This window comes from Orbicella faveolata, unplaced genomic scaffold (assembly GCF_042242905.1).
Source record: "Orbicella faveolata isolate gen_17 unplaced genomic scaffold, um_ofav_v1 contig_12, whole genome shotgun sequence".
Taxonomy (NCBI): domain Eukaryota; kingdom Metazoa; phylum Cnidaria; class Anthozoa; order Scleractinia; family Merulinidae; genus Orbicella; species Orbicella faveolata.
In genome coordinates, this window is record NW_028301539.1 from 5,298,979 (window position 1) to 5,323,793 (window position 24,815).

Here is a 24,815-nt window from a genome sequence, read left to right on the forward strand (position 1 = left end):
ATGCCTGGATTGCCTAATGAAATCTGCAAATCCCTATTTTAATATATGTTTATTACTCTAAATTATTTGTGGAATCAGTTATTTTAAAAATTTACATTTTCTATTTATTAATAATACAGTAATTAAATATATAAATAATGTGTACCTTTAGATATCCTCTTACACATTCTACAGATCCTAAGCAATAATGGTGCCCTGTTAAAAACTGAACGTTATCCTTTCCCGTAAGAAAATATTTTACAGAACCAAATGAAACCTGACGAAACTAAACGAAGCACTGAGCTACTTATGAACTGAATGCTAATTAAGTAAAAAAAACCCCTCATATTTGCATGTAACAGATTGTGTAGCTTATACACATGGTTGTATTAGTAATATAAAATACATAAAAAACTTTCATTTAAATATGAAATGAAAAACATTAAATAAGATATAAAACCTATGTATGGCCCAGACATATGCTCTGGCTACAAATACTTTATGCATAATGATATAAATTCTTCATTACTCTTATAACTATTTCCATGAAAATATTAACAATATGGAATACAGTTCAGATTTGCCTACATTTGCAAGGCTAAATTATGTTTGTGTGTGAAATTCATAAAGACCATCTGCGAACTAAAGACACCACCTCGGAGAAAAATGTTTGCGAAGGCATTCCTTTAATTGTAAGTCACATAAACCTTCAGAAATTGTTACTTTACCCATGGGCTTGAGCAATTGTTTTGCAAAAAGTATTTTAGTTTCAATTCAATGATAATTATGTTGCCTTACTAAATACCTCTACAACAGGTCAGCAGTTTGATTGTCTCAGGTTACATTAGTACTAGAGGAACGAAACTGAAGAAGATACTCCTGGGTTTAATATAAATACTGTTTCCTGTTAGTCATCTTAAATTAGACACTGACAGTAATTTACATGACTGTATTGGAATTTGCTAATTTGCTATCTCCTAGGTCTCCTGGTCCATTCCTTATCCTGTCCTCGTGCAGGGTGGCGGCTCCTTCCCCCACCTCTACCTGCATGTCCTTGCTGCTGCCTTGGGCCTTCTTCATCAGAATAGTGCCCCATATCTTCAGGCTCTTGCTGTGGATCACTGGATGATTGTGGGTTCCACCTAGCATTGCTACCAGCTTTGTGTTTATTAAACCTTTCTGCATATGAACCTTGCTGTGACCTGGTGTCCTGAGCTGGGATATTACGCCGTGGGCTTCTTCCCACAGCTCTGGTATCCTCTCCTTGATGATCCAAATGACGACTCTTCCTTGATGGACGCCCACGTCCTTGAGGTGCTTGATGCGGCAAGGAATCTGCAGCATCTGAATAACGGCTGTTTTCAGAAGGCTGTTGCTGACCTCTTGCCTGTTTTCCTCTAGCAACATTTTTAGAATATTCATAGTCATTGTCCTCTTGTTCATCAGGGCTATAGTCTGAATGGTAGCTGTTATTGTCTGAAAGTTTGTGGTTGTCCTTTATTTGACGCCTACCAGTGTGAGCCATCTCATTGTCCATGTCGGACTCCTCTTCCTCATTAAGTACTGGAAACTTTCCTTCCACTGTCCACTGAAGAATGCAGAAATCACGACTGCCAGTTGTGAGGAGGTGGGTGTCTGATGCTAAAAACAGCATGCGTGTGACTGGACAGCTATGACCTCGCCACTGGTGATAGTGAGCCTACAAAGAACATGTTTATGTAATTTTACAGTTGATACTAAAAGTATTACTAAAAATTAAATTATTACAGTACTGTTTTGAAATTTAATTCATAAGAATTCATAATGGTTTCTATCACCTCTTCAAGAAAACCCATTAAGTTCTTTCAATTTAAATTTTATTTTGCAAAATTAGTAAGGTGCCATGGAGATGAATGATACAACCAAATTACTTACCCCAGGTTGACTGCATGGGAATTTAAACAAACGAATGTATCCTAACTCATCTCCGACAGCAAAAACCTTACGTGACCAGGACAGATCGGAGCTGTTCACAAGGTTGCCATCATCTGGTTGAGAAGGCCAAACACCTTCAAAAAACAACAAGTTATTACAGAATGTCAAGTTCCACCAGCACATTTTATAGAGCAATTTATTGAAGCAAATGTAATGACGCTAAATTATGTATCAGACTGAGTTAATCATGTGACAAAAAGATGCCTACACCACTGGAAATGAGCAGAGTGTGTAATGAACTTTTTAGCCAAGAGCTCCCTGAAAATTAGCCACAGATTTTCAAACTGAAATATTGCTAATTTGGTAATTGATAGCAAGGTGAAAGGTAACCAATCCCAGAGACTGTTGTGTGCGGGACATCCCAAAAACAGCTGCGGAGGAGACTAAGAGACCAGCCTCTGTAGCATGAAGTAAGTACATACAGTAGAAGAGTTCCTAGTCTCTCTGGATAAGGTGCTGATCCATCACAGGTTACTCTGCATTTTGTTAAGTTAGGCTGCCCTGGCAATTTCCTGGTGTCCATTTGTACTTGTGGGTGCATGGCAAGAGGCACTCTCAGTGTAAAAGAGTCTCACTAAGAACACGGACAGTTTATGCTCTCTACCCCGTCCCCCTTACACCCAGTATAATAATATGGCCATTTGATCAATGTATCATAACCTTGAAAACGTAGCTTCCCTGAACCAAGCAAAATTAAGATTTTAGGTGCTACCTGCTACATCATAGCCCAGCATGACATTTCTTGTGGACCAGTCAACATCGCGAATAATATCCTGTGATTCTTCTCTTTGAAATTCACCAATTTCCCCTGGAAACAGAATCATTGTATTAGAAAGAAGACAAGGAAACTAACATTACAGCCAAGTACTTATTGGTAACAATAAATAATTAATGTCTGAATAATAATTAATACTATAGCAATAAACAATAATTAATAACTAATAACAATAAAGAGGCATGCTCCCTTCTTAGGGTCATGACATAAGCATTTTCCTGTACATTTTTTCATGAAGCAACAGTTCTTGTGTGTGAAAATGACATCTTTACAAAAATCTCTTTTTAATCCCTTCACCATGGATTAGTCCCCTACAGCAATGCTAAAATTTTATAAAAGTTACAGTGATGGTGATATACTTACAAACAATATGCTCATAATCGGTGGACAAACTTTGAAGGAAGCAACCATCAAGTGACCAGTCCAGAAACATGATTGGTTCACTGTGACCCTGTCAAGAAATAACCATTCAATAATCTATAGATTGAAATGACCAGTAATGCTCACAATTTGTATTGCAGTAACTGTGTATCAGCATCCAAGACAAGCGTTGTGTTGATTTTGAAAGAATTTATTATTATAATAATGCTGTTTACAAGTTGAAATTAATGACAAAACGATTAGCACTTCCAATGGACTCTGGATGAAGGAGCCTGGTTTGGTTTTGTGCTGTTGAGTAACACTTTTCAGTCTTGCAGGGCCTCTCCCCACCAGAAACCTCAGCTGTGATAAAATAGTACCATATCCTGCAGGAGTGGAGAAACTCCCTGCTACAGAAACTGGGATAAACTTCAACTCTTTAGGTTACTTTGGCTCAAGTGTAGATCTTTTACCAATTGGGTTAGTTTGGCTAAGTAAGATGAGATCAGAACTGAATCATACTCATACACCAATGAATTGCTCCACTGTGAGATAAAGTGTGAGTTCCCTGCTTGCTACCTGCCATGACACAGAAGAAAACTCACCGAACAACAGCCAACTCTTCTGTACGTTGTCCCCTCATCATACACAGCATGAACATAAATGCTGCCATCATGGGAAGCAACTGCAATGTGTTCGCCATCTAGAATGAAATCAAACAAATCAGTAAATAAAATATACCTTAAGTTTATTACACTGTATATTTTCATCTGTGCTAGATGTCACCTGCATAAAAGGAAAATCTGTTTTTGAGCCTAGGGGCCCATCTACTGTAGATGGTTTCTGAACCAACTAGGAGTCTGTCTAAGTCACACGAGTCCATTACAGGGTTAAGTATTTATAAAATAATGTATACGCCAGGCAGAGACGAGCCCTCTAAGAGTAAAGTGTCTTGCCTAAGAACACAACAAAATGACCCAGTAATGGTTCAAACCCAGACCACGTGATCCAGGGTGCCAACTTTTGAGTCATCATCTGACCTGCTCTATTAGATTCCCAAAACACCATTCTGTGGAGAACTGACCCAAACACGCACATTTCATTGCATCAAGAATGCATGTTTCTGTATCTCAAGGATGCATGTTATACAATTCACCTTTTGCATATTCCAGATCAGATAGGGAGACTGTGCCATCTTGAAATGAAGCAATATGCATTCCAGAGTCACATGACAAGACCATCCATCTGTAAAACACAGTCGCACAAGTCAAAAAAAAAGTTTGACCATAATTTCAACATTATTTTCAATTGGTAGAAAACTGCCACATACCTTCCTGCAGTGGTGCCTAATGCCAAAATATCACCAGTTGAATAGAAATCTGCTGACTTGACAGGAAACTAAAAAACAAAGATCCAAGTTAGGAGCAAGCATTTGGATCAGTATCGAACAAACATTAATTAAAAGAACAGAATGATAATTTAGTGAGGGTCCAAAGTAAGTCAGCATGCAAAGAGAGTCTTGTTTGATAACTTGACACTGGTGGATTTTTTCTGTCCATCTAATATGCGGATTTCATGCATCACATGAATGTGCAATGTCATTCAGTCAGTCTGTTGGTCATTCATTCAGTCAGTCACTCAGTCATTCAGTCTGTCGGTTGGTCTGTCAGTCAGTTGGTCAGTCGGTCAGTCAGTCGGTCAGTCAGTCGGTTGGTCAGTCAGTCAGTCTTTTGGTCAGTTAATATTGAGCAAACATTAATTACAAGAATAGAATGATATTAGTGAGGATCCAAAGTACATCGGCATGCAAAGAGAGTGTTGTTTGATAACTTGAGGCTGGTGGATTTTTTTCTGTCCAGCTAATAAGCAGATTTCATGCATCACATGAATGTGCAATGTCATTCGGTCAGTTGGTTGGTCATTCATTAAGTCAATTAGTGGGTGGATTGGTCAGTCTGTTGGTCAGTCAGTGAGTTAGTTATTGCATCTAGAGCAGTTCTGATGGCACGTACCTCCACCTTGACTGTCCAAATAACTTGATGGGTCTCAGCATCCCACAAAGAAACCGAGTGGTCCAGTGATGCACTAATAAACTGTGTCTCACTAGGGTGCACTGCCAGGGCATGAACCTCGTCCTTATGACTCTGTGTATTAAGAAAGTAGCAATTCAGTTGTAAATAAGTTATATTCTCATGACTTTGTGAAGTGGTTACTGGGCCTTGGGCACCAAACCATGGCATGATAAGACCCACGTAAAAAGCAGTTTTATTTAAAAGTAAATTTAACTATAATGGTCATTAATAATTACAAGGTCAGAGTTGAAATTGATGTTGCTGTTACCACCTTAAACTAAATGTATCTGGGGGGGGGGGGGGTGCTATGACATGGTGGGATAGCATACGTGTACTAGCAGCAGTGAAGAAAGGGTTATGGAAACACAGTTTTTTTTACATTCTTAGTGGTTGGCCTACAACCTAGTTGATTCTTAACCTTCAACCAACCATTTTATTCTGTTAAACTGTATTTTACTTCAAGGTGACTTCCATTTTAATATTTGTTAAGCCCTGCTTTTGGGAATTAGAGTGAGAACATTTCTAGTTGCAGAAAGTAATCCTCCTCCTTGTCATCACTGTTTCTAAAGCTTGAATGCTTGATCCCATTAGCACTTCTTCTAAATCACTTCATGAGGGTACACATACCTGAACAACTGGATGAAAAGGAGTGTTTAGGGAGCCCTCTACAATGTTATTGTTCGTCACCCCAATAAGAATATCAATGTCATCTCCATGGCCTGTGTGCAGTGGTTCAATAGCGCAGATTCCTCCAAAACCACTGTCCAGCTAGAGGTACATGCAAATAAGAATCAAATATTTATAAGGACAGGTAGGTAATTCCAGATTATAAGAATCAATTGTTCAGCAAGTAAAGTAAGTAGAGTATTTTACTGTTAGCAGAGTAAATAGCCCGTATTGCAAGTAATTGTATTTTCTGTAGGAAACTGTATTCAGTATTGTATTGCCAGCATAAGTAACCTGTATTGTAAGTAACGTAAGTAATGCTCTGTAAGTAGAGTAGTAATGAGAAAAAAAAAATCAACTGATACTTTTCTTCAAACCTGCTCGAGTACCCTGCAAATGCTTTGCAAAAACATGGCTGATTATAATTAATTCCCACTCACCTGAGTTTCTTGTAACGGCGTATTGAAATATTTATTAGCATCCCATGCTGCTAATTTGCCATCCAAGCCACCACTTAACAGAGACCCATTCTCTAATAACCGTAAGCTTAAAATGCTTTTCTGTTGAGAAATAATACAAGCATGTTGACATTCTGTTTTAACAAATGAATAATTACCTGTTATGTCCTCTAATAAATACAATCAAGACATATAATTGACACTGTCCTGGTGTCTTCAACATATTGTTCAGTGGACAGGGAACAAAATAAGCTAGGAATAGGAGGGATATCAGAAGTAATAGAAGAAAGAAAGGGAATGAGCAATATAGGGAAGGAAGGACAACTTGCTCAGTCTGTGTTGATGTATTTATCACATTCTCAGAACTACATGTACCACAAAAGACATAAAACAGTAAGGGGAATTTGGATTTAGAGCTCATGACTACAGGTATGAATTTATCAACAGATCCATCTTACAGCTTGTACCTCATGTGCATTCCTTACAACAAACTTGATCTTCTTTGATACTGAAATGCAAAAGAAAATAAAAGTTGGTCAGGAATGATCCCATTTGCCATTAGGAACACAGCTGATTGTCAATAACATTGCAGTTACATGTACCTTTTCCCCAAACTGTGATTGAGCCATTTGAATCACCAGTGATGACATCTCCATTAGGAGAAAACTCTAAGCACGTGAAGTATTGTGGGATCTCATATTTCTATCAAAATAAGAAGGAAAAAACCGCAATGTTTGTTATTGTTAATAATAAAATGCAGTAATATGGTTGAGTGGTCTGACAATTCAGCTATGTTAATTTTCATTAGCCCATACACCTGTACAGCCACTGTAAGGTACTGTTAAGCAGTGTCTTTTGTTTTGAAAAAAATCACAACAAAAGGCACTAATTAATACAAATCTGAAATAACTACATCTGCATATATTGCTTTTACGCCTGGAGGGAAAACCAGGTTTACCCTCAAAGTATCTCTCTCCAGCCAGGACTGGCAAACTGTTAATAAGACCAACCCAAGAAAATGCTAGCAGATAGCTAGAGGGTCGTACAGGGGGGTCTCTGGCACGGTTCACGAACGGAAAAAATAGAGGATCACAGATAAAGGATATAAAAATTTTGTTTACCTGAATCATGAAAATAAGCAAGCAAGATACTCTTTTTAATAACCTGTTCTTACACTAGAAAGAGTGTTTGAAGAAAGAAAAATCGTAAAAGGCTAAGTGAAGGCTCCACATTGCAAATTGCATGTCTAAGTCACTCTCGATAGATGACTCTAACCATTCAGAGGACTTGCGTCTCAAAATCATGTAGAATAGAGTGGTGAAATCATGAATATCAGTTAATATACAAGTTCTTCACTGGTCATGCAAAACCTTCAGTTCACAGATCTCGAAGAATAATTTCCTAAATTCATGTTTCATGGAAAATAAAATCAGCTAATCACGCATCACGAGAATACCCCTGTGCGACCCTTTCGCTAACCTCCAGTGGACTAAAGACATCATTCAGGATGACTAGTAATCGATACTGCTGGCCCACGTAGTTCAAAAGGTGGATAATGCTCTCCACCAGAAAAATCACTATCCAGTGGATAGTGTGGTTTGGTTTGTTAACACTTATACACTGGATAGCGGTTTATTCGGTGGATTGCATTATCCAGCCTTCCAACAACTGGGGCCTGGTTGTTTTAAGTTCCAGGATCCAGTAATGACAGTGATGACCCTTCTTGCATCCCTGATCTCTTGCAGTAGAATGAGCAAAAAACAAGAATCTTCACCAAAAGTCATTAAGTAAAATCTTAATGTACCTCAAAATATCCATTCTTTCTTTCTAGCCTTGTGTTGTGAAGCCTCCAGAAGTTAATGTGTTCTTTCCCACATGTCACAAGAGTCTTGCAGTCATCTGGATCAAACATCACTGCCACAATAGCACTATACTGGCTCTGTTCACACCAAAATCAGTATAAGCCTTTGAGCCTGTACTAACCAACTTGGCCATAACATGCTTATAATCAATAATTTTTTCTATTCACAAACCTTGCTTTGTTGAGTGATTGCTCTTTCTTCCCATTCCCACACAGTTAGATGATACTCGTCATCCAGTGCATCCACACAAGCAAGTTGTTTCCCATTATCCTGTTACGAATTTAACAAATAACTATTAAGAGTAAATAAAGATGCCAGTTCATGAATCAGCCCTCTCCCCCAACCATCATATAGGAAGGTTAAAAGGAGGAGGAACAACTTACCTTTACCCCTTGAACCAAAATAAAATTATAATTATCATGGGTGACAACCTACTAGTTAATTTTGGTGCAATTAAGAGTTAATTTTCACATTATGAAATTACAAAATTTCGTCTGCAATGTTTGGCACAAAATTTCTTGATACAATAAACGAGGCAAAAACCCAGGATTGTAAACTAATATGTCACCCATGATATTAAATGATAATCAAATGGTATGCTCGTGAAATTAAGAAATAATATCACTTGCGCTTTGTTAAAATTCAAATAATTTCCCTCCCCTGAAGACTTGGGAAATTATCAAAATTTTGACAAAATGCGTGTTCATGAATTTATTTCCTGATTTTGCTTGTCGCCATTTGATTACCCATACATGTACTACTCAATCAAGGCATTGATTATTTATATACCTCTTGTGAAAATGCAAGACATGAAATACTCAGACTGTACTCTTGTAGTGCCAGAACAGCAAGAGTAATGAGTGTCTCGGCATCCCAAATGCGAATATGACTCTGTCAAAAAATAATAATATTATAAAAACAAGAATGAGATAGTTATCATAGCATTATCACAAAATACCTGCGCCTCTTGCTTGGGTCAACTTATTCATGGTTGTTTCAAGTGAGAATTGTTTCTGCCAAAAAATCCATTCTTGACTCTTCTTTTTTTGTAGTATTTCATTTGTTGTTAACTATCATTAAAACGTACTGTGACTTACAAGTTCATTTTGGTCCACTGATAAACCAGACGCTTGTCCTGTTGCTATGTACCACTGGTTAGGATGAACAGCCAGGCTACAGCAGAAAAGACACAGATCTTTTAATGACTAGTCGTCTAATAACACCATTATAGCATGGAGGCATCGCAGCCTTATGGTTAGTGCGCTTGCCTCAAGACTGAGCAGTCCAGGTTCGACCCCTGGCTGGGGACATTGTGTTGTGCTCTTGTGCAACTGCACTTTACTCTCACAGTGCCTCTCTCCACCTTGGTGTAGAAATGGGTACCGGTTAATTTAATACCAGGGGGTAACCCTGCGATAGACTAGAATCCCATCCAGGAGGGAGTAGAAATACTCCTAGTCGCTTCATGCTTCATAAAAATACTAAGCAGATGTAATGGTTACCATTTAATATCATCAGCATGTCCAGTATAATGTCTTTGGGTGTTGGTTGTCTTGTTGTATATAACCACCATTGTGGCGACAAAGTACAACATCTCTCCAGAAGGTAAGACATGGAGATTGTTGTAGCTGTCTTTACCATGGTATCCATATCTAAAGAATTCTTCCATCAAGGAAAACGCTACAGACTGTGCAAATGTGTTAATATGAAACCATATTTTTTTCTCGTGTGCAAGGTATCAAGAGGCTTTGACACTGGAAGGCCACGACTAGTGAACTAACGTAAAATTACTACAAAAAATTGAAAAAAAATTATATTTGGGAATTTTTACAGGGATTTCCATAGATTTGGGAAGATTTTAAAGCCCTTTCATTGACTAATACCCTGGCATTTACAGCAAAGAAAAATCTGCCTGTTTTAAATCGTAGTACATCCCTGTATTATATCCACCTATTAGAGGTACAGTACACTATAAAAATTATTTATTAATTAAAATTAAAATGTCTACTTTATTGTGGAGGCATGGTGGCTTAAAAGTTACGCATTGAGACACTGGGTCGAGTGTCAGGATTTGAGCACTGGCTGGTGTCAATGCATTGCGTTTGTTTTGGGAAGACACTTAACTCTCACTGTGCCTCTCTCTATCCAGGTGTACAAATGGTACTGGTGAATTTAATACTAGGTAACCCTACAATGGACTAGCATCCCATCCAGGGAGAGTAGAAATACTCCTACTTGAAAACCACTACCGAAACCAGGATAAGCTCCAGCAGTATGGACCACTAAGCCTGATGCAGACTTTACTTTCCAGAGGCCATTACCCCTTAAGAGCTCTGGTGCAGAGACTTTGACCTGAGAGAGGTCCACTGTAGAGAGACCTAAGATGGGTGTGTGTATTACAGTTCTAAGGTGTCACTTTTAGGTCTAAATCACCAACTTGATGAGCAGTCCACTATATACTGCAGTAAATCATGAAAAGATACACCCAGGATAGTTGTAGCTTGGAATCAGGAGGTGCCACTGGAGTGTCGTCAGTTGTGTATTTATCTAAGTCTGATGTGTGATGATAAGTATGCACTCGTCCTTTCACCTTTATGGTCACAACTTGGCTTTGTGCTGTGAAAACAAGATACATTGAAACAACACAGTCTATTCAAGACCGGAAATAGGAATTAGGAGATAAGAAATAGGACATCCTGAATTATTGAGTCCAGGGAAAAAACTGTTCACACATATTTTGCATTTAAGATTTTTAAATCTGATTCTAAATTAACACTTTAATAAATAAATATTAATCAATAATACTCTAATTAATTAATATTAATCAATTCTTAATAATTATAGTTATTTTCGGTAATATTTAATAATTTTTTAATTAATATTTTTACTCACAAAGAACCATATACTATATGTTGTGACATGCCATATCATTTTCTGCAAACTGCATCTTAATTTCAAAATTGCATGTAAGGTAACATCAAAATGTATTCATTAATTACCTAAGAGAACAAGTAGAAGAATTAAGAATGCAGAATGACAAGATAGATTCTGATCAGCTTGAAAATAACTTAAAGTTAAATCAGACTGAAACATACCAGATGGTTCCTCTCTAGGTTTCTTCCGTGATTTCTGTACACGTGTTCTTTGCTGAGGTGATGCCGAGTGGCCATTACTGCTAAGAGATGATGGATTGGACAAGTTTCTTTTAAAGCCTTGTTCTGAGCTACCAGCGATAAAGGTGTCAGTGTCTCGATATAACTGTGACAGGCCTTTCACCTAAAAATTGAAATGTCATCATCAGTAAATATAAATGTGGATTTCACAGTTTCTCTTAACAGGAACTTTTTAGCACATTTTAAATCATTATCATGATAATTTAGATAATAATTATATTGTTTTATTATTATTATTAACTTGTTCAAAACTAACTCAATGGGTTGGTCAAAAGATAAGTGGAAAATTTGTGTGAATTTTTTCGCTCAAGAGTGCCTGAATTTTTGCATGTGGTTTTTGATTTGACAGTTAATAAAATCACTACCCTGCATTTTTTTACTGGTCTGCTCGATCTTCATTTTCGAGAAATTACGTATGCAAAAAAACTCAGTTTTCCTACAGGGATCTTTTCAAGATCTTTTGTAGCAGGAAAAACAAAAGAAACCTTTTGTTTCCCTGAACAATGAAATCAGCAAAGCGTCACATTAGACGCTAGCTGATGTAGCAAGTACTATAGTCATAATTGAGGCGATATTGAAGTGAAAATCACAAAATTGTTAAGGCTGAGGTAGTGCTTATTCCAGAGTTTAATTTAATTTTTGTGAAATTAAACTTGTTAAGATATAAACAACAAAAAAGAGAGAGATTCTTAAATTCCAAGGTACAAACAATATGAAACCAACCTTGGCAATGTTATGACAGAAAACACAAATCAACAAATTTATTGCAAACAGATTACCCGGACAAGAAACATCTTTTTCACTGGATGCACTAGTCCTAGAATGCAACTGAAACATTTTTAGTTTAATTTTACAATGATTTTACTTATTATTCTGGGACTAGAAAAAGGCCATCCTCAATCCCTCAGCATTTTTATGAAGGGAAGATGATGAACATTCTTTGTAACACAGTTTACCAGAATGACTGACAGCTGTCTGCTGTTCACCCTAAATATTTACCAATGGAAAAAATATTAATTTTATGCTTCATTTATCTAGTGCACTGTAAACTAGCTCCAATCAAGAAATTATCCAAGCACCCAGTTTTAAAATAGGCCTTGTGCAGAAATTTGAAATTTTCCCACTTTTATTTTTCTAGTTCTAACCAGAAGAAGCAGCAGCTTGCAATTTGCTAATAATTAATAATTCTACAGGAATATTTTTCACTTAGTAACCATCTATATTTCATAATATTTAAAAAGCCTCTTTGTTTGATCAGCTAACTTGGTTTATAGATTCAGACGGTTGAGAAGAAATATTCTTGAAAATGATTAGAAGCGACAGAATTTTTTCAACCAATTTAAACTCTGCTTGTATTATTCATTGACTTCTTACCCGACTGACGAAATTTTATTTACAAAATTGCAGGTGCTGTTTAATTCTTTCAAAAAAATATTTGTCCGCATAATAGTAAAACCGATCGCATTTCAATGTTTTGGTATGTGAAGTTTTTCCGTGGAAGTCCATTCCGCAAGCGACAGTGTGAAGACAAAGCAGTTTTTTTTGCAAACACCTCCAACCCGTACAATTCATTTTTTTTATATACATATAAAGGTTGACCGGAAATATTAAAGGATGGAGTTTGTTGAACTTGAAAAGTGTTTAATTTAAAGCGGATAATCTTGCCTAAGCCTGAAAAATAACAAACAAAGTGCTCGTTTTCATAGAGGGCAGTCTTTAAGACTCTCGAAATTGTGAAGTGATTGTTTTTTATTTTTGACGATTTTCCGCTAACGTACCTTGCCTCCTTCCAAAGTGCGCAGCTCTTTAACTGTGTATTTCAACATGTCAGAGATGTCTTTTAAAACGTCTTCGAAGCTTTTTACTGTCTTTCTGTTTAGCAGGATCTTGCATTTCTTGTTTCTATCGTGCTCACTTAGGATTGTTATAACCCGCGGTTTCGGATTTCCGTCAGAATTACTCCCGCCAAACTTCGAATCTCTACTTGACGAGGACAGCGAAGATCCGTCAGACAAGCTTTCTACGTCAAGCGAGCGAGGCTTCTCTTTCGGCTTTTTACCGTAGTTTACATTCTTTATAAGCTGGTCTCCTGAAGAACAGATATAATGCCTTCCATGCTCTAACTGGCCGATACTTGTGACCGCACTTCCACCGGGCGAGAAAACATTTCTCACTCCGTACGGAAGTGGAATCGCTTTTGACAGATCTTCCACAATGGTCTCGAAAGACCTGTATCTTTGCCGCGTTACCACCATTTCAACACCTTTGAAATGCTTATCCCCGTTACGGTAGAACGTAACTCTTTTCACAGCGTTCACTCTACTTCTTCGCTGGTCTTTTCCGACTGGATCTGAACCAGAATCATTAGAAAATTCCGGATTTGACGAGTTAGAATTACGCGCTCGCCGAGGGTCTCCAGCAGGTGGGTTTCTAACGCTTTCGTTATTCCGTGCTGGCAAAGGAATGCGGCTATTTATTTTACCATCTCTTTTCTGTGGCCTTCTTTCTCTCACATTTTTATCAATTTCTGGAAGTCTAACGTGATCGTTGTCTTCCAAATCGCTGTTGCTATCGGCGGGAAAAGGCCGTCCACGGTGACTTGCGCCATTCGGCACTGCACGACGTTGTTGATGAGTACTGGCGTAACCGCGTCCGCGATAAGACATCGTTAAGTCCTCGAAGCTGCCATCTCTAAATATTTTCCTAGCAGGTATCGACGATCCATCTTGGTCCCAAGGAATGAAACGCTTGAAATTTGCTAGAAAGCTCGCGTGAATCCATTCAAAACAAACGATCCGTTTAATGAGCCGACATGATTGCAAAGCTTAACCAAATCAGTTGGCCCTTTCCAGTCTGGAACTTTTCAATATTATTCAGTCCATTCACGGCCACTACTTTCATTACGTTCGCTGCCAAGCCGTCTTATCTCTTATTATCTCAACCTTGTGTACACAAGACTGACGTTCAAGACAACTTGTCGACCTTCTTACAGCAGTTGCTTTGTCACGGAGATATTGGTGATCAATTCCAAGGACCCCTTTGTTTACTTGCCAACAGAATTGATTGTTAATCTCTGAAAGTGTCCCTACCATTGTTAAGTTAATCAATACTGTTGTCAAGAACTCGTAACTAGGGCAGGTGTTCGTGAATACAGACGAGGAGACTTGATTGAAATGCAAATGTTCCGTGAACCGAATCATGAACGCCGCCATTTTGATTGCATTCGACACGACCGCGTGACCTGGAACTGAGTCTGAAAACTGGCGACAGGGGACGGGTCGGACGGGTTCAACAGACGGATTGCATAACTTGCTGGTACTCTTCTGTAAAGGTTGTCGGAGCTCGATCTTTTTCTTCGTGAACATCTGCTTATCAATCGAGGTATGTAGAGACTTCCATAGGTAGTTTAACTTATTCCTACATTACAAACATAATCTTGTCTGGGTCTTATCTGAGTTATCTGCATTTGGGTGCGCTGCCGCTTTCTCACTTACTGTTTCATATTTAACTTAATTGCTCTCCTGAGTGAGAACTCAGCTCTGGCCCTGTCTCTGTCACGCAATGCTACGCTCTTTGGAGTGTATAAGAGGGTCAGAACTGGACGAGACTCAAACTAGCGGTCATGTGATCGAGAAACCGGAAACCTCTAGATCGTCGCGTGTTCATTTCAGTGCTGGAGATTGATCTTGCAAAAAAGGGTTTTTAAATCTTGACCGTTTTGGTCCGAGACACTTTTGTCTTCCCTTTCTGATCCTTATCAGTTTATATGCATTGGGGTAGTGCAGATATCTTGCCCCGTTCCAAGTATCATCATCATCATCATCAGTCCTCATCACGCCATCGGACGCATAAGGCCTTCCAAGTATAGGCCTCCATAATGTGCTGCGGCTGTTTCATTGTCATTGGCCCCTGGCCGTTTTGATACATCACCGAAATCAATTGACCATGAAGGCCTGGGAGAAAGCCATACAGGAACTCATGAGTTGGTCATGTTTCAGGGATTCATATTTTAGAAGGGCCAAAATGCTTTGCCTCCTCCCCCTCACCTCCCAAGTCCAGTTCTGGCCGTCACTCATGTCAGCATATGAGGTGCTTGACAGCATGTGCTGACAATGTTCCTGGAACCTCTCTACCAAGAGAATGGTATTGCATGACAGAGAAGCCTACCCCATCCAGTGCAGAAGAAAGAAAGGTCCTGATCAGCTACACTCTGCCAGGGTCCCCTTTCACATCATCAAGCTCATCTTCACTCTGCCCCACACCCCCTCCCATCTGCATCTGACTTATGTTTCCTTGTAAGTGAAGCCTCCCTTATTCACTGCTTAATCAGCATATTTCCCAAATTTATTTACAAAAATCAATTTTACTTTTCCTTTATTAATTTTTTTTTTGGTTTCAGTTTGGTTTGAAGTCTTTCCTAATGATGGATGTCAAAGAAAAACCAACTGGGTTTTTCCCATCTGTGTCAACGCTTCTTGGGCAACACTGGTACAGGGCAAAGGCTGCTGTCTATCTGCTTATTTTACTCATAACAATGCCATTCTGTCTTCTATTTACTATTTCTTGTTGGTTGTTCGGAAGAAAGGCCCACAATTGTCAACGTGTTGAAGAATCTCTCAGGCGTACTGTATTGGTATCGGGCGTGGCCCACACTAAGGGCCTGCAAATTGCTAAAACCTTGGGAAAAGCTGGTCATCGAGTGATCTTGGCAGACTTAGAGGACTTTTGGTGTTCTGCAGCTCGATGGTCACGGTTTATTTCCAAGTTCTATACCGTACCAAATTTAAATTCCCAGGATGGAAAAGAGGAGTATATAAATGGAATGATTCACATTGCCCATGTGGAGAAGATTGATTGGTATATTCCAGTAAGCCATACAAAGACAGCTGTGTTAGACACAATCATCAAACAGCGTCTTGCTGCGGCAAATCCAAAAATCAAATGTCTTGCTTTTGATGATCCAAAGTTGACTGCCGTTCTTGATGATAAACTTCTCTTTCTAGAGGAATGCCGAAAACTTAATCTTCAGGTGCCATATTTCCAACAAGTAAACAATGTTGAAGAAGTCCGTGAAATGGCCAAGAAAGGACTCTTTTCAAGAGCTCACTACTTTCTTAAACCTTTGATGCCTTATTCTGTGGACCGTGTAAACTTCACACGCATACCAAGCAATGCAGAGGAGTTTGACAAGTACATCACTAGCTATGATTCAAAGCTTAATGGTGACAATCCATATCTTGTCCACCAGTTCATAAAAGGAAAAGAATTTGCAGCTAATGTCATTGCTGTGGATGGGCATCTGCAAGCTTTTCATGTCTGTCCTTGTTCACCAATGCAAATTGACTATGATGTTGTCAAACACCCGGAGATCAAAAAGTGGATGGAAACATTTTGCAAAGCCAAGCAACTCACTGGTTGTGCTTGCTTCGACTTCCTGGAGGATGAGAAAACTGGAGAAGTTTATTGCATCGAGTGCAATCCGCGCCTTCATTCAGGCGTGGTTTCCTATCACATGCAGCCCAACCTTGAAAGAGCAATACGTGGAGCCTTGGATGTTCAGTTTCAGTTGTCCACTGCAATAGAACCTCCTGTTTCTTCTGCTCATGTCTTCTGGTTATACAATGAAATTGCCAAAGTTGGTCTTTTCCAGCAAGGACTTGGGGAATTTTTTTCTACTTTGTGGACTGGTAAAGATGCAGTTCTGGATGCAAATGATCCTTTGCCATTTTTTATGCTGAATCACTTTCAAATGCCCGTTATGCTTTTACAAGCACTCATAAGTGGTAAAAGATGGAATATTACAAACTACTGTCTTGGACAACTGAGGTAGTTCAATTTTTATTGTGCCAGGTTTTGCAAACTTACAGAGAGATGTCAAAATCAAAAGACTTGACTTAATTGCTGGGGAAATTGTTATAAGCACTTTTTCTTTTTTTCATTGATTGGAAAGGCATCATTATGGTGTAAAATAAATATTGATTTACACAGTCAGTATGTTTACAAACCAGACTTCTCTCACCAGAGATGAATCAGATGTATGAAAAGAGAGAGTCAGAGAGATCTGTTTACTCACACTTTTCGTAAAGGGACATCCTAAAATGTCAAATGTCAATATTTATTTCTGTCAGAACATTACGTAGAAGATGGTAGGTAAGGAGGTAGGTAAAGTTTGTGTTCAAGCCTAGCTGCCCATCAGGCTGTTGCTTATCTACTAACAGTTTCTGTAGCATGAAGCAATTAGGAGTATTTCTACTCCTGCCCCCCTCCCCTGGATGGGATGCCAGTTCATTGCTAGTTCGTCTTGTCCAAGAACACAACACAATAATATTATCCTAGCCAGAGCTCAAACCCAAACCAGTCAAAATTATATTATGGAGTTCAGTCTGCTAACCATTAGGCAGCTGTGCCTCCCAAAACATAGTTAAACAACGCATTAAAAACCTTTGGTCGCTTGCAATATTTTGTGAACAAAATGTTGTTAATACTTGCTGAATAATGCTGTTCACAGTATCTGTAGTATTATTGTCATTTACTTTTAACCCTTTCACTCCAAGGTAAAACCTGGCATCAGCTTTATGATTCTAACTTTTACTTATATGTGGATGACAATTAAATTTATTATCTAGCATATAGCTGGCATTGTTTCACTGGCTCTCTGCTCCATTTCTTCTTGTTACTCTGTTGCACATTTGCAGAGCTTTGCTGCCTGTGTGTCTTTACAGCTATTTGTACAAGTAGTTTGTCAGTGTGCCAACAAAACCTACAGACACATGTGACTGGCTATGATTGATCATTCAAATGAGAGCTAAAGCATAACTTTCATGTAGTGCTGTTTATTATGTTGTACAAAGTGGTTCTGACTTTGGCATTTGTAGACGAATTTTGACTTGTAAGTTACCACACAAATGAAAGCAAATCAGCAGTACCTTTATATAGTACTGTTAATTTATGTAGTACTGTTAATAATGTCTTGCTCTACAAAGTGGTGCTTGTAGTTTGTAGATTGAAACCCTAGTGTGTGGCCATGCAAATAAAAGATATTACAAAATACTCTCAAGCAGTGCTCTTTGTTTTTCTGTACTCTTCAAACTGAAATTTGGATTTTTTTTTTATTTTGAAGTTTGGCACTCTTTTATATGAAGTGGTTTGGCAACATGTAAGCAGCGATATCTTGATACACTAAATTACTTATTTACGATATGATATAAGAAATTAATGACAGTCGTCCAAAAATCACTTGGTTTTCTTGAATATCATCTGATTCTTCTTGCTTTTTTTCTGGTCATTTCTTGCAAGGCCGGCTGATTTTGTAGCATTTAAATACTTAAACATTTGTTTGCTTTTTATTACGTTGTTTGAGTTTGTATGAAATCATGTGTTTTGTAATCCCTGTAGCAATGTCCTCTGCTGTCTTATTTTGTCCAAAATATTCAGCAAATTCACCTGTTGGATCCACAAGGTATTGAATGATGGTGTGGTCAACCTGTGAGAAAGATAGAAATGGTAAAATTGACGATGGAAATTAATATTGTGGGGTTGTGACAATGTCCAGTGAGTGCTACAAAGCATGGTAAGTGCTCCACGCTGATTCTTTTGTACTGTCTATTTCCTGTGCAGAAACCTTGCGGGTGTGTTGTTATTCCCACCTGAATGAGACAGGAACCTTAACCAGGCATCAAAGCTCACCTTTCATTAAGTTGAGAAATCTTGATGAAACCAAGATTATATGTCATATTATTTGATGTAATTATATTACTGTACATGGAAAGCTCTGTGGTTCAATTAGTGAATAATCAAACACTCAAGACCATGTTTGACCACACTTCCTAACACTGAGAAGAGAGCTAAAAATATGATGGATAGCTGAGTATTTTTGACAAACTTCATGGTGTTCGGAAATGTGGTCAAAGACTGTCTTGAGTGTTTGATATATCTTTTCAATTGGAACTAAAACTAAGAAAAAATGGAGTAAATAAACCAAAAAAATTTATGCTACATGTAGTTAACATCAGAAATCCAAAATTAATGTTCACTGTCACAGCATCGTGATTTCTTTTGTTTAAAACTTGATGAATTATTTTAGAGTTTGCAAAGCCTCTTAGACCATCAGTTTGGTGCTTTTTCTAGGTTACCATAACATGAAGCAACTAGGATGGAATGCTTGTCCACCACAGGGTTACCATCCAGCAGTTATTCAACTTTGATGGTACCCATTCATACACCTGGGTGGAGGGCAGCACTGTGAGAGTAGAGTGGTCAAGTGTCTTGCCCAAGAACACAAAACATTGATCCTGCCTACGGCTTGAACCTGGACTGCGCTATCTAGAGTACACAAGCAACTAGGCCATCTTACCTCCCGAAGTACAATGTTACATGCACTATGTTTATGTTTATGAATTATATTATGCGACACATACAATGTAGTCATTGTCCTCATCTGCTGGTCCTTGACTAAAATACACCCTGTAAGCCCGGCAGACCTGTTTCACTTGCTCAAGTGAACCTGTCAGACCAAGGAGACGGGGATGAAACTCTGCAATAAAGCAAACACATTTGTTGTGAACTACTGGAGCAAACTGGAGCAAAGGGAAGGCAATTATTTTGCATATTTTCATTAGTAATGGCAGATTGTCCAACAAATGTGTAGAGGAGAGGGTTTGGTGCCTGTTAGGAGAACTTGAAAATTTTCAGAGAAGTTTGAATGCTTTTTCACTTCAACTGATCAAAATCTTCAGAAGATAGGTACCTTGCACATATTGTTTTACAGCCTCCACATCATCCCGCATGGGATCAACTGTAATGAACAAGGGTTGGAGTTCTGCACCCAGCGACTCTTTTTGCTTGTCTGAAAAATACATTCATGCAAACAAAAATAAAATTACCATAAATCCTCGAATTAGTGCCCCCCCCCTCAAATAAGTGCCCCTCCTTTCGGCTGAAATTTAAAATAAGCGTCCCCCCTCGAATAAGCGCCCCCTCTCCTTCCCCCCATTTTGTGGACAAGAAATGAGACAAAGGATGTATAGTTTTCGTCATGTAGTATTGGATCTGTACATTGTTTCAGTTTGTGAACACGTTAAGTGAACACGTTGAACACGTTGAACACGTTAAGTACTAACGGTGTCGTGATTTAAACTTTAGGATCAGCTTTTTGTGTCAATAAACAACTTATGTTGGTGTTTACACGCAGATGATGTATTTAAAAAATGATCATGTCAGGCCATGATTTGGGAAAAATTAAATAAGTGCCCCCCCTCAAATAAGCATCCCCCTTGAATAAGTGCCCCCCGTCTTCTCCTAATTTGAAATAAGCACCCCTGGCGCTAATTCGAAGATTTACAGTATTTCTTCACATACATGTAATAATAAAATCTCTGTCAGTAATTTTAAACCATTTGAGGAGTGCACCAGCTGGGTCAAAGCCAGCGGTATGGCACAAGACAGGGCCGTTTGTTGCAGCCTCCTGCGCCTCATGGCACAGCATGACCTAACGAACTAACTAACTGACAGACTAATGGACTAACAGACTAACCCACCCACCATTTGAAACCATTAAACATATGTAAACACATATTCTAATTTTCATGTTACTTTTTCGGTCATTTATCAACATCTTAAAACATTTATTAATATCTCTTTCAAGGATGTAGCAAAGAGCCAACAATTGGCTAATTTCATTAGCTGGAACAATAGCTCTTTGTCAGCTGTTCAAAATTTTACTGATGTCTCAGTGCAAAAGAGGAAAAGAGGTCCAAGTCAACTCTCTTACTTGTTGAAACTTGCATGCAAAACTCAAGATCAATTAGAGACACTGTATGGATCACTATAAAGCTATGCTATCAGCAGGCCCGATTTGAAAAGTGAATGAAATTTGTTGTGGCTCAAGCCAGCAGTTTTTAAAATAATAAGTGCCAAACCAATTGCCTACCATGCTTTGTTTTGGATTTGACACAGTCAAAGAGCCTGGTTATCCATTTGGCTAAAAGCCAAGCCATAAGTATGGAACTGTTTTAAATCATCTTTCAAATTTTTAAATTCTTAGAACTGAACACACATCAAATAATGATGTGTGATTTCTCAAGTTACTGAACAGCTCACCGACAATGTCAATGGCCTGTCCCATTTTTTCCAGCTCGTCTGGACAGATATCAGGACAGTGGGTAAAGCCAAAGTACAGCAAGATCCATTTGCCATGGAAATCTTTGTCAGTCACAGCTTTTCCGTTATGATCTGTCAAACTAAATGGTCCACCAAGAGCAACTTTTCCTATTGAGCGATTCTTTTCCTTTTGTTTGACTGCATTTAAACAGAAGATCAGAACAAAATATTAATAGTTCTGTAGCTTTACAGGCAGTGAATCTTTAACTCTTTTAAACGCAAAAATAAAGTATGTAAAGGAGGGGTACACTAATATTGACCATTTTACAATCTCTTAATATTTTAACTTTCATTGCATGTATGTAGTTAGGTTAATTCTAATTATAGTTACTGTAATTATTATAGTTAGGATTTTTTTAAATCATTGTAATTATGCATATATACATGCTTGTTATCAGTTTATACTGTCATGTGTTACCCTCTCTAAATAAAGTTGATTGATTGATTGATTGATTGATTGATTAATTGACTGATTGAGTATACAAAGATCTAGGTGAATAAAAAACCACTGACAGTGATACCAAATGCTAAATGTCTAAGAAGACATTTGCCTGATGATTTCTTTCCCCAAATCCTGGTTCTGACCCTGTATTAAAACTGAATGCACAGTCAAAAAGAACAATAGAGCTACTAGATAACCAATTAAACCAGTTTTCCTCCAGCAAAACATTGTAAGATAATAACCCTTTTTGTGGTTGGTTTTTCTCATTTGCATTACAATGTAATCCAATGTGGATGTGAGGCAATGTCAGGCTGAAACTACAAAATAGCTAGAAAATGCCTGACATATGTGCTCAATTATATTGTAATGTAAGGGCTATTGTACTGGTTTTTGCATACTGTGTCACTATTTTGTACTTTACCAGAGACGCTGGATACCAAAAAGTAAAACATTACTAGATATTAATTTAAGATTTTCTAGAATATAACCATAACACTGAACAATATCACACAATTTAGACCTTTCTCATCATGAAAGCAACTGAAAAAAATAAAGTTACTGGCTTTCTTACTTCGTTCCTTTTCCTCCTTAAGATAACGTACATAAAGCAGGAGACCTCCACCGGCAAGTGCGACAAGTGCTAAGGAAGCCCATGTCACAGGTCCTCTCTTAGTTGTTCGTTCAAAAGCTTCATCAAATGACTTTTTATTTGATTTCTGTTCTTCAGCCCGTGTAACTGGATTTCTTGCAAAGCGTATCACAGTTCTATTTTGAGAGACATTGGGGATGGGCCTCACCTGAAAAAGAAAAAAAAAACATTAACATCTTTGAACCCCTAGTAGTGTTGAAGTGCCCAAATAAATAGTGTTCACTGCTGTTGAGTTAAGTCAGTTAGCCTGATTCTCAGATGGTCAAGGTCGCGCACGGCAATGCACTCTCTCTTAACTCTGGGTAAAGAAACCTGTTCTTGACGTTGTAAATTATACCCTGTTCTAATCTAGTGAGTGACCATAAGCAACCTGGTCCGAGAATCAGGCTAGTCTGCAGTCGAATATTCTTTTGTTTAAAGGCACACAAACAAGGCAAAAGGGTCAATACAAAGCAGAACTGACCACATATATACAGTAAGCTATATAGGTATGTGCCACTGTAAAGGGTATAGTTTTCAGGCAGTTTAGTCTGGAATAGGGCATAGCAATCAGATAGTTTTGGTCTAGAATAGGATATAATTTACAAAGTCAAGAGCAGGGGGGTTCTTTACCCAAGGTTACGGTAACTCGGAAGTGACATTTTATGATATTGGTTTAGTTAGCAATTGCTGGACTACGATACCTGGGAGGTGGGAGGAGAAAAAGATGGGTGTGCTCATTGGAAATTTTGAAAAGAACCCCTAAGTGGTACCAAGATCCTGTTTTGTGGGCGTGGCTTAAAATTTTTTTCACCTTTACGAGGTACTAATTCAAAAACAACACATTATCTCCTGTCTTATTTTTTTTCAATTCAATATCCTGACGGGTACCTGAAAAGCTCCAGCTGTGGGGCTTTTAATACTGAACACCCTATTAAGTAACAACCACGTTTTTAGCTCCTAAAGAGTACGACAAGCACCCCAATCCTTGTTATATTGGAGTCCTCCACTCCTCAGGCTATGATAGTGATAAAGTTTCCGGTGGAAAATAGCTGGTCTGAGGTAGGGTAGGGATTTTTGGTGCCTAGCGAGTCTAGAATAAGGCTGCAAAATCAAGCTGATCGTGGTCTAGTGTAAGGTAAGGGTTACAGCATCCCAGCGGTACACCCCCACCAAAAGATTTACAGAGTACCCCCCGAGAAAATGAATATGTGTATACCTGCCACCCTTTTTTCAGTAAAATGCGTGAGATTTTTCGTCTCCACAGAACCTGAATTTCCAAAGATTTACTGACGACTTCCGAAGATTGCCGAAGATTTCCAAAGACTTCCGAAGATTGCCAAAGATTTTGGATGACTTCCGAAGATTGCCGAAGATTTCCTGACGACTTCTAAAGATTGGCGAAGATTTCCCGACGACTTCCGAAGATAACTGAAGGTGTAGAAAGATTTTCGACGACTTAACCATGACAAAGGAAACCCAAAACTTGTCACATCACACAATCTAAACACGAGTTGGTGTCGCGAACTCAATACGCGTAACGGAGTAAGTTTGAAGATGCTTTTTTGCTGGAATCACCAACTGTTTTTTGCCGGAAAAAAAAGTGAATTTTTATTTAATCGGTTTTTCAGCAATAATATTACACTCGCTATTGCCAGTTAGGCGTGAGAAATTGGTCTGAATGTATGAGATCACAATTTTAGATCCGCAGGCGTGAGACTCACGCTTAACGCGTGAGAATTGGCAGTTATATATGTGATACATGAAAATGGGTTAAAAGTCACACACAAGTGTGTAAAAAATCAATATGTGCTCTAAGCCCCAACCACTACACCCAGCCTTCCCTAACTAAAATACACGATAGGGGCCATGACAGCTGTCACGGAATGCAATGATTTTTGATAAAACGATCCCTGTTTTCCATCACATGTGACTAAGCTAATATTCAGCACGTGCCAATTTCTTTGCACTGTATAGGTCTATATCACTCCCGATTAGAAACTTTTTCAACTTTTTCTTTTGCGTAGCGAGAAGAAAATTATTGCATAAGCCACGCGTTATACCTCAAAGTGCGCTGCTAATCTCCCTGGCCAAGTCACTTGAAGGAACGTCTTGGGTAGTTTTAAACGATATATGCTTTGTCTCAACATCCTTGATTTCTGATTAGGAACTAGCAAAGTGAAAATGCGACGAAGATTTTATGGAACGAGACGACAAGGAAAGTTTACTGCTTTGGAAATGCCGCCATATTGGTTTAAAAGACGCGGC

General features: G+C 38.4%; 3 protein-coding genes across 3 annotated transcripts; 1 reads left to right on the forward strand and 2 right to left on the reverse strand.

Moving 5' to 3' along the window:
* Window positions 1-34: 34 nt before the first annotated feature.
* On the reverse strand, window positions 35-14,372 carry LOC110069476 (echinoderm microtubule-associated protein-like 2). Its single transcript, XM_089282204.1, has 20 exons — window positions 13,098-14,372; window positions 11,242-11,422; window positions 10,630-10,762; window positions 9,649-9,798; window positions 9,244-9,319; window positions 8,936-9,037; window positions 8,318-8,416; window positions 8,089-8,223; window positions 6,887-6,986; window positions 6,752-6,792; window positions 6,267-6,386; window positions 5,788-5,928; window positions 5,101-5,232; window positions 4,419-4,486; window positions 4,245-4,333; window positions 3,694-3,791; window positions 3,092-3,179; window positions 2,666-2,761; window positions 1,894-2,027; window positions 35-1,678 (listed from the first exon to the last, which is right to left on the reverse strand). Exons 1-20 carry the CDS (start codon window positions 13,983-13,985, stop codon window positions 950-952), a joined length of 3,600 nt encoding a protein of 1,199 aa, XP_089138330.1. The 5' UTR covers window positions 13,986-14,372; the 3' UTR covers window positions 35-949.
* Window positions 14,373-14,588: 216 nt separating this feature from the next.
* LOC110063589 (uncharacterized) lies at window positions 14,589-18,376 on the forward strand. Its single transcript, XM_020770582.2, has 2 exons — window positions 14,589-14,700; window positions 15,719-18,376. The coding sequence occupies exon 2, from the start codon at window positions 15,740-15,742 to the stop codon at window positions 17,147-17,149; it is 1,410 nt and encodes a 469-aa protein (XP_020626241.2). The 5' UTR covers window positions 14,589-14,700; window positions 15,719-15,739; the 3' UTR covers window positions 17,150-18,376.
* Window positions 17,133-24,798, reverse strand: LOC110063590 (cytochrome c oxidase assembly factor SCO1-like). Its single transcript, XM_020770583.2, has 6 exons — window positions 24,611-24,798; window positions 22,491-22,716; window positions 21,418-21,615; window positions 20,066-20,164; window positions 19,737-19,852; window positions 17,133-18,802 (listed from the first exon to the last, which is right to left on the reverse strand). The coding sequence occupies exons 1-6, from the start codon at window positions 24,695-24,697 to the stop codon at window positions 18,644-18,646; spliced, it is 885 nt and encodes a 294-aa protein (XP_020626242.2). The 5' UTR covers window positions 24,698-24,798; the 3' UTR covers window positions 17,133-18,643.
* Window positions 24,799-24,815: the final 17 nt, after the last annotated feature.